This window comes from Magallana gigas, chromosome 1, assembly GCF_963853765.1.
Source record: "Magallana gigas chromosome 1, xbMagGiga1.1, whole genome shotgun sequence".
NCBI classification, from domain to species: Eukaryota; Metazoa; Mollusca; class Bivalvia; order Ostreida; family Ostreidae; genus Magallana; species Magallana gigas.
The window spans coordinates 67,283,014-67,293,888 of record NC_088853.1 but is presented as its reverse complement, the minus strand read 5'-3'; the positions used below and the strand labels follow the sequence as shown (position 1 = coordinate 67,293,888).

The 10,875-nt window shown below is 37.0% G+C and overlaps 1 protein-coding gene across 1 annotated transcript; it reads right to left on the bottom strand.

Moving 5' to 3' along the window:
• Positions 1–5,310: 5,310 nt before the first annotated feature.
• Positions 5,311–9,786, bottom strand: LOC117686977 (cathepsin L). Its single transcript, XM_034462959.2, has 7 exons — positions 9,644–9,786; positions 8,514–8,653; positions 7,814–7,919; positions 7,345–7,621; positions 6,814–6,914; positions 5,740–6,011; positions 5,311–5,576 (listed from the first exon to the last, which is right to left on the bottom strand). Exons 2-7 carry the CDS (start codon positions 8,651–8,653, stop codon positions 5,477–5,479), a joined length of 996 nt encoding a protein of 331 aa, XP_034318850.2. The 5' UTR covers positions 9,644–9,786; the 3' UTR covers positions 5,311–5,476.
• Between the last annotated feature and the right edge of the window lie 1,089 nt (positions 9,787–10,875).

The following is a 10,875-nucleotide window of genomic DNA, read 5'->3' as shown; positions in this document are numbered from 1 at the left end:
CTGCAGAGATAGACACTAAATAAGTTCGAGATCTCTGTCCACTAGGCATTACGGATTACGAAGGTTACAGAACAGGAACATGTTACATGAGTGAAGAAATCATAAAGTATAGCGCCACATAATTGATATGTATCTAGGTTTTCGTAAGGTTGATCCGAAATTAATTTGCAGATAAAACACAGAGATTTCGCAGCAATTTGTAGGAAAACGCCAAACCTTAGCTGGATCCTTGTCTTGGAATATAGCTAAAAATCGTGAGAATCCGGGATCAGCTGAAATGCGGGAATGTCGGAGAGTTCTGTGACGTTGATTGACTGCTTTATTCACGATTATTTTCCAAGTTTGCTTATTGGGAAATGTTCCAGTATCCAACCACTGTTGTAAAAATTCTGGGAGATTATATTCTGTCAACAAATTCAGAATGTCGGGTATAAATCCAAGTTGATATTTAGATAGGTTTTCTAGGAAGGAGAAAAGGCAGGTTAAGGAAATCCTGTTTGCTAGAATCTCGTATTTTAGAAGACAAAGACGTCCCAAGGAGAGGAGCTTTCTTTTGGGGTACACACCAAAGAGGCTTTCGCAAATATCTGACCTTGTTTTGCGTGGTAAATTTTGCGCCGTTTTACACACCGAGTGTTGGAATACGTGTAACCGCTGAGTATCTTTCGCTGACAAGTTGTTCCAAAGCTCGCATCCGTAAAGCACAGAGGGTCTTACTACAGTTTTGTACATATGTGCTATTGTCAGCGGATTAAGGTAGGGAGAACCGCTATCTGAAAGTGCGTAAAAGGTACTATCACCCTTGCGGCAAGCAGAATTGATGCGGTCAGAGAAGTTACACTTGTTGTTCACTAGAATACCTAGATGGTTGTATGTGTCTTGGGGGGAAATCGTTTCATTGCCTATATACCACATATGATCCGAATTTGGTTTCCATTTGATGGGATGAAATTCGAGGACGCACGATTTTGACGCGTTTAAGTTAAACCGCCACTTTGTAGAGTATTCATAAGCGATATTAAGCATGTTCTGTAGTGATCGTGGCGTTAAACCAATGCACGAGATGTCATCAGCCAATGAAGGACAGTTACTTGTAATAACTGCTCAAGAGCTAAAATCAAGTCGTAAATGTATACTAGATAGAAAAAGGTCGACAAAACACCCCCTTGTATAACACCTTGTTGCACTGGAAACCAACTAGACTGTGTTTGATTTACAACAATAGCGCTAGAAGTGTCCATATTACAGTCATGTAGAATAGACCACAATTGTCTATTTATACCCATGTTAAAGAGCTTAACTAGGGGCCCATGCCTCCACACAGTATCGAAAGCTTTGGTACTGTCCAGAAAGCTGATATACACACTATTTCCTTGTTCCAGGTTATGATAAACAGTTTCATGTAAATTAAAGGAGGCTGTTAACCAGCCGATTTTTCCTGGAATCCCTGTTGTTGCGTACAAGGAAACAGACTGGAGTCAATAATATGTTATTTTATACGGTTGTTGAGAACACTTTCGAATGTTTTGAGGTAACACGATAATAAAGCGACCGGTGTGTAACTATTACATGAAGTTTTTGGTTTGTCTGCTCTTTTGAGTAAGGGGACTATAAAGCCCTTATTCCAAAAAAAGGGATTCTACCTTGGATGATGATTTCGTTAAATAGTTTGACAACGACCTGGGTTGCTAATTCTCCACCAAAGATAATATGTTCGTACGTGATCTGGTCTGGGCCAGCTCAGAGCAGCCTTTTTCGATTTCCGTGAATTTAGTTTCAACGCGACACCGAAATGCGTCATCAAACGAATCGTGGTCCGAAAGAGAATATATATTTTCGTAGTATACAGCGAATGCTTCTGCAACTCCCGAAGGGTCGTTATAGATATTTCCATTGTCGTCGCGAATTTCCGGATAGGTGCGAGAGGTTCTATTCTTCTGTCGTTTTACTAACTTCCAGAAAAGCCTAATATCACATCCGGCTGCGTTGTCAAGGTCATGATATACGGATTTCATATAGTTGTTAAATTCGTTGTCTAGCGCAACTCTAAAGAGTCTCTTTGCGCGCTTGTAGTTCCGGTAGGATTCGAATATCATGCCCCTTGAATTCTGATCGAATTGCGTTGTGTTGGGGGCGAAGATCTTTTGACTCTGAATTAAGTGATAATATTGTTTTGTCTCTAAAGGATACGCTATGTTCTAGTTGGGCTAATTGTTGAGACAAATTTTGAAGAGAAACACTAAACTCTACGGGGTTAACTTTTGCTGGGTCTGTTACGGATGAGTGCGGCTTTTGTTTGTCAAATACAACATCGACACCCGACTTATCACCTTGAATGAATGCATATAACGTGGACAGTTAGTAGTAGTTTTTCGGTTCATCAGTTTCCCTGTAGGACAACCGGCTTGTTGTTTTGCACGAGAGCATAAAATGTCTCTATACCAACACACTTGGTTTACTTTGAAGATTGGAACGCAACCTGCTTCTCAGAGCTCCTTTCAAACCTTTGAGCTGGTTGCGGTTCATTGATGATATTGAGATGAAATGGGTCGAAAACCGAGACTGCCTATATGACTTCATCACCTTTGCCAACTCCTTCCACAATTCGATTAAATTCACAGTGGACATATCAAGTTCCAAAAATGTATTTTTGGATACTACATCCACCTTGGAAGATGGTGAAATAAAATTCAGTCTCCATACCAAACCCACTGATTCTCACCTCTACCTCAAGCCATCGAGTTGCCACCCTCCCCATACTTTTAGAGGAATTCCTAAAGGATTAACAACACGAATCAGACGAAGTGTTCTTCTAATTAGATCTTTGAAGAACAGAGCAGAATATTAAAATCCCATCTGTGTAATCGAGGCTATAAAGCCCACACAGTTCAATCTGCAATTGATGAGATTACTACAAAAGACAGGAAAACCCTTTTACAATACAAAGAGAAAACAGACAAAAGCAGGGTTCCACTTGTCACTACATATCACCCTGCCCTTAAGAACCTCAACACCATCCTTAAAAATAATCTACCCATTCTTAACACTAACGAAAGAATGGCTGATCTTTTCAAGGATCCACCAATGGCTGCATTTAAACGCCCGAGGAACTTAAAGGACATGGTAGTGAGGGCAAGATTAGACAACCCGTTGCCAAATGGTGGTTTTAAAACATGTTCCGATACCAGATGCCTGTTGTGCAAACACAGCACCAACGCGGACAGTTTTAAAAGCCCCATCACAGGTCGCACCTACAAGATATTTGGCAACACTTCTTGTCGCACAGACAACTGCATCTATCTCATCAGTTGCAAAGTCTGCTCTAAGCAATACGTCGGTGAAACAGGTGACCTCCACAGAAGGATCAACAACCACCGCTCTACCATAAAGACCAAAAAAGTCAAGGAGCCCGTCGGAGAACATTTTAATACAAGTGGCCACAAATGGGAAGACATGACAGTATTGGTTATTGACCATAATCCTCATTGGACAGACGCGGAGAGGAAGAGCAAGGAAAAGTTCTGGATGCACAGACTCAAATCATTCAGACCTGATGGCATGAACAAACAAATGGACTTCACTAAAATGAACGTCTCATAGCCATACATCACCTGACACCCACATAGTAATTTCATGAAATTTGTCAACTGCGCCTCTTCCATTCATTTATTAGTTTCTTTACTACCTTTTATTCGATTATCATTTTTTTTCAATTTTATTTATTTATTTTCATTGAATTTTATCTCTTTTTAATCCAAATTCGAGTCTATATCATAAGTGCCGTACGAGTTAACAACGGGGGTTCAAATTTTCATTAGATAACTCGGACGCCAATTTTAATTAGCTAATTAACTTAATCAGGCGTGAAGTTGGCAGTCGATTGATTACTTTAGAGCGATCGGCGACAGTAGCAACACCTTCTTTAAGAATGTGAACAAAGTTTATAATGTAGCTGTTCTTTTTTTACAGTTTCTTAAGTAGTTTAGTAGTAGCTTTAGATTTTGTTTTCTTTGTTTTGTACTCATGTAATTTATTTTTTGGTCCTGAAGAAGGGACTGGTTGTCCCGAAAATTTGACAATTTCTATTGTTCGTGTCGTTAGCCATTTTTAGTGCTTTTTATATTCAGTTTACTGGCTTAGTATCTATATATTAGATCCGACCCTTTAAAGATGCCTAGTGTTGTTGATTCTATTCAGTGCTTTATATATATATATATATATATATATATATATATATATATATATATATATATATATATATATATATATATATATATATATATATATATCTTTTGGTAAGTCCTGAAGTTCAGCGTCGAGCGTATCTATAAACTCTGCATCATGATCATGGTCACTGTGTGTCTGTGTTTGTGAATCATGCCCATAATAGTCAGCAGGTGCACTGCTGTCATCGCTATTACCATAATGGTCACTAACGTAAGAACTACTCACTGCGGATAACGGTTGTGAAGTAAAAACCTGCACACATTCGTCTTGTTCTTCCCGATTTTCACATTCAAGAATTTCTGTCAGCACTCTAGCTGTTGGTACACTTGCTGAATCACTAAACACGTCTCTATTGCAATTTGGGGGTCTGTTAGATTGCAAAATAGTCTCTGCACTACAAACACTCCTGACCTCACTGGTCGCCATCTTTTTTTTATAAAAGAGCTTTTGCATTTAATATTATATGTTTTTATTGTTCAGTTTGATCAAACTTGACTTAAAGGGAACTTAAAGATGGTTTAAAGACAACTTAAAGGGAGCGTAAGTGCCACTAAAAGATGCTTAAAGGTGGCTTAAAGATGGCTTAAAAGTGACTTAAAGAAGTTTGGACATTAAGGTCCTATAAGCCCAGCTTAAAGGTGACTTAAAGGTGGCTTAAAGATTGTATATCCTTTAAGCCACCTTTACGCCACCTTTAAGCCACCTTTAAGGACTTGCTTAATGATTGCTTTTCGCCCTGTGATCTTTTTTCAATATATGAAGATTTTACAGTCATTTAGTAATATTTTAATTTTTGAAAAAAGAAAAAAACACAAAGACCAAAAAAAAAATGAACAAATCAATTAGTTTGAAATTGCGGCTGCGAAAAAATCCATTTTTTTCATTACTTCCCCGCATGATGCTTTCGGTTTTTAAGATATTGCCAAAAAAATTCATCGAACAGTTTTAATAGGAATAGACAATTAGATTATTACCGTGTTTACATAATTTGACCTTCTGTTAACACAATGTTTTTCTCATGACGAGAGCTCAACAAAAGACGAGTTGCTATACCAAAATAATACATTTATGAAATAACACAAATTCATTTGTTTCTTTTTTTTTTATTGAAATATAAAAAGTCCAAAATAAACAGACAAATACATATATGATTACGAAAGAGAAATGTGGAGGAGAGAATGAAATGATTGGTCACACCCTTGAAGTAGGCGTGGTCCCATAATTTGGCGGGTTTTTAATTGGGCGGAGTCTAGACCTTGGGGTAGCTAGCCTGTGTAGCGATACCGCACATGTTATGCTTGTTCCTGGCCATCATGACGTATCCCTGCATTCCCCAGGATGTACCCCAGCTAAAAATAGAAATATTAAAGCTCATTAAGTAAAAACTAGATTAATTTAAGCATTGTGAAAGAACAAAATAGTATGTCAGTGACATCGATTTAAACAGTTTGTAACTTAAAACGAAATCCTAATATCAGATTATATTGCTTTCTAAACTAAATGACTTCATACCTATTTTTAACCAGCCAATAGTCGTCGCCGCTTTCAGTTCCGTAGCCTACGGCGAGCACGCCGTGGTCGAGTTTGGAGGAGCTGCATGCTGGCTCGCTGTACACTCCCTCCCTGTAAAGCTGGAACGACTTGTGGCCGGCGTCGATGGCGACCGAGATTGGACCTACGGTGGCGACGGCCTCCTGGAGTTTGTCCTCCTGCATGTGGGGGATGTCTACGTATCCGGTGTCAGTGGCGCCGACGTTTTCCGCCTTGAAGTGACAGAATCCGTTCTGGAATATAAAAAAACCCAGTAAACAAATGATTTTGGCCGTAAACAAGAGGGATAGCGATATTACAAATGAGGGTTAGAGAATTATCAAGAGACAAAGGAATTAAGTAAGAAAAACATCCAATAAACAAATGATTTTCTCCATAAACAAGAGGGGTAGTGAAGTTGCAAATGAGGGTGGAGAAATGTCAAGAGACAAAGAAGCAGAAAATTGTTGGCCGTCTCTTTTCACTATCAAAATTCAACTTTAGACTAACAACAAGGAATAGAAATCCTCTTATCCATACATAGATGCTGCATTTATTAAATAGTATTGAATAAAGAACACAGACTAATAATTTATGGTAAAAATTCAACTTTATACACATGGCAATGGAAACTAAAACAATGTCAGCTTTACATAAAAATTTACGAATAATTTGGGGAAAAAATGAATGTTGACAATAGACCTTTGGGATTCAATAGACATTTGAGCATTGAAATCCGACAATACAAAGAGAAGCTATTCGACTATAGACCATAATGCCTCCTTTGATTATAGACTACAGGGACTACATTGAATATAGACTACATTACCTACCTTGACTTGAGACTAAATTGCCTACCTTGACTTTATTCTATAGAACCTTTCTTGACTTTAGACTACAGGATGTACCCTGACTATAGACTTCAAAACCTACCCTGACTATAGATTACAGTGATAACATTGACTATAGACTGAAGTGCCTACCTTGACTATAGACGGAGGTGCTTATTGACTATAAACTGAAGTGTCTATATTGACTATAGACTAAAGGTCCTACCTTGGCTGTGTAGGGGTAGGACTCCTCGGTGTCGATTCCTTTGTTGGACTCGATGTATCTGAAGGCGTTGTCCATAAGACCGCCCTGGCATCCATGATTACCTGAGAAAGACAGCAACATATACTGAAAGGTTGTGTATATAGAAAGAAATGATCAATCTAATAATAGTGACACGTATCTATTAATTGAAGTTTTGGTATACTAAGTGTTCTCGGACAGCAGAATGAATTTTGAACACGTTGCTGGAATAAAACTACAATCAGTTGACTGACATATTTGCAACGCATGCTATAAAAATATCCAAGCATCCGCTGTACAAAAAGCAGAATAATTCATCAAAGCAGAATAGATGGTAAACTCATGTTCTATCTACCTGAAGCTTTAAGCGATTTTTTACTCTTTCTCAAACAATAGCTTTAACCGTTAAAAAATGAGTTATGACGCTTTAATCGATATTGAATACCATAATATGAAGGAAATGTGTTGTTTCAGACGTTATTTATCGCGATTCTGGGTTTCGTTTTTCTTTACCTTCTTTCTTGGAGCAATCAACGAGATTCTGTTCTGAGAGGGACACTAGTTTCTTGCTGGCCTTGAAATGTTGACCTTCAAGTGACCCTGTGGCTGAGAAGGACCAGCAAGAGCCGCAGTGACCCTGATTTTTGATGTCGGTGACGTAGCCCTCTTTCCTCCAGTCAACGGAGTCGGGGAGATCACCGATGTTGCTTGGAGACATGTAGAGGTCGCCTTTTGTTCTGTTGGCGGACATTTTGTATCCGTTCATGATGGCGCGGAATTCAAAAATGGTCTGAAGATATGAACAAAATCCAATTTTAAAGTGTAAAATTTGATTTAAACATATTTCAATGAGAATTCAAATGTATTGGGTAACAGGTTAAGCCTATGTAAACCTTCTTCAAAAATTTTAAAGGCTCGAGTACAAACGTCATAATCTGTTATAATTCAGACGTTTTGATTGACAGGTTTAGACTCCACCCACCATATCGGCGTACTCGTTCTGTCCCAGCCAGTAGGTGTGTTCTCCGCGGTCCGCCGCCAGGTTGTGTTTCTGGATGTAGTTCACGTTGTCTTCCCAGATCAGACGTCTACAACATTATAACAAATTAATAACAACATTTAAAAATAACAAAATAATAACATAACAACAAAATAACAACATAATTACAACAAAATAACATCATAATAACAACAAAATAACAACAAAATAACAACACAATAACAACACAATAACAACAAAATAACAACATGATAACAACAGACTAAAGGACATGCTGTACAAACGACTACAGTACAAAAACATTGCATTGTTCGCCATTGGGATTTTTTTTTAAATTAACATACACATATATATTATTTTTTTCTTTACAAGTTCTTGCTTAATCTCTATTTCTCTCTGTATTTCTCATTTTCTTTTTTTATGATATTTTGTCCAAGTGACTCTATGTCAAAACTTTTGATTTTTTTTTTCATTATCTTACAACGAGGGTACAGGCATTTTTCATGCAAACTCAACAAAGTCTAGAGATCTTTATACAATTTCACACACCCATAATTTCTCTACACAATGTCGCTTTGAAAACTCAATCCCCATGAATAATTACAGAGATAACAACAGGATTTAACAAAAATGGAAGGAAATGGGGTAGTGGAGGTGTAGAGCTCGGGATCGGGGTCCTCACCTCATCTGCTCCTCGTCCTGACTGTAGGTCTTTTTGTGGGTCTGCTTGTACAGGACCCAGTCACCGTCCAAATCCTTGTTCAGGATTGGCGAGGCGAAGGCTGCCACACAGAAGCTAGCTACCACAATGAGAGTGTTCATCTGTAAGAAGCAAATAGAGAGTAAAACTATTTGATACCACACATGCTAGCTATTTTAAGAAGCTTCCACGCGCAAGCTAACTACCACAACGCATTTTTGTCTTCAAAAGTTGAACTGTAAAGTAAATAAGACTATTGTTTCCACAAGTAGATACCAAACACGAGTCAGTTAGCAAGTAACTAGTAAGCTACAGTGGTATATCAACACGTGTTCATGTTATTAAAATATTAGAAACTTAAAAAGTTATCCAAATTATGAACTTTGTTAGAATGTGACATCGGAAAATATTTTGCATAATCATCTCTTCTCGGCTTTGTTTTGCTACGACTGTTTTGTTATTTCAGCATTTATATACACTTTTTTCACACCTGTAATCAATCTATCTAGATATTTTCTCTTTTTATTATTAATATTACGCGATGTTTTCAACCTTGACTTCAAGAAGTATAGTTTACTGTGGTCGCAAAACATAATTTATGCCACACAAGTTGCTACATCACTCAAAGCCATATACTCATTTATCAACTAAAATTAATATTAATATTTGCTGCTTTTGGCAAATCTATAATGCTTGTTATCATATACATATGTAAAGGTAATTAACACTATCAAATATTAAGCCCATATGAACAAACAACACATTTTTTTATCGTTATGATTTTTCTCATTAAAAAAAAAAAATATTCTATATGAAGACCTAAGATAATTGAAGTGAATAATCCAGCTCTATATTACGGTAGTTTAAGTATAGGTGGTCTGTCCATATATTTTGCTGATTCGCCAGAGTGAAGCGCAGAATAATGTAAATTTAGCAATTTATCTTCAAAAGAATGCATTAAACAACTTCGGTTGCTCGTTATTTTCCCTCAAATAGAAATTATTAATTAAAAAAAATCGAGATACACTTTTACCAAAAAAAAAAAAATAAATAAATAAAAAAATAAAAATAAGGAAGAATTCTCGCACTCAGAGAGGAGTAGAGTTTCTTACCTTGGTCTGAGGGTAGAACAGTTCAGATACTCGGCGAATTTGTCCTTAAATAAATCCCATCGCGCCTGCGCGTGACCGATCAGCTGACTCCGCGTGCTCGCCATGTGGAGATATCGCTCGTATAATGATGATCTTGTGTAAACATTAATAAAAAGCAAGGAAAATATTTTACAAATACTTACACCCGTAGCAGTTTTCCTGAAGGGAAAAATAGACAAATCCCCCCCCCCCCCCCAACTAACTTACTTATCAAAGCGAACTTTGGTTGCAAAACACCTCTATTTCGGAAATGCATTTAAATCAAATTAGAATTGCGGAAGAATACATTTTAATAATCGATCGAAAACTTCCGCATGTAACACACACACGCACATATTTTCCATTGAATTGAGGAATGTGCAGACTTTTGATTTTTCAAAAAAAGAACAAACAAACGTGGCGTCAAAGGTGTACGTGCAGAGAGAGAGAGAGAGAGAGAGAGAGAGAGAGAGAGAGAGAGAGAGAGAGAGTGGATTAAATTCAAAAATCTAACGTTTGGTTGTGAGGGGGATTTTTCAATACATTAACATCCGTGATCATTTCCTTATAATTAACAAATGGTTCCTGGAGTTTTTAAGTAAGAATATTTTGTTCTGATATAAATATTCATAATATCTATTTTTATCAAAAAGTTAAAGTTTATAAGATTTTTTTTATTTTGGTTATTTTTCAAATTCATAAAACTTTTTTTTAAAATAGGTACCTATTTAATCAATATGGACCTAACATGTAGATAATAATGCGGTTGATTATCAAGTTACAGGAAAGAGAGAAGGAAAAATTAATGAAATAAAGAATAGAAAACAGACAAGCAAATGAAAAGCCAACAATACTGGGTCAATCAGTGTACGGAAATCATAGCTGTATCATTACCAGTATTACACAACCCTGTAGACATAATGCTATACGGAAACTGATTAAGAACGACAACTCTGAAATTTTACGATAAAAGTTACTTAATGTAGAATAATGTAAAATTTTCTTTCGTTGTATATCTCTTATAATTCTCGTTAAGGTTTCTGTCTTGGTAAACATGTCCTTAAATTGGTACATTTGGTATAAATGACCTAAATTCGGCGGGTTTACGAAAGTCAGATACCCCCTAGAACCCGCGAAATTGAATCGCAATTCCTCCAAAAATCTCCATCTTCATAATAAACTTCTCCTATCTGGACAATAAAAGATAACAGGTA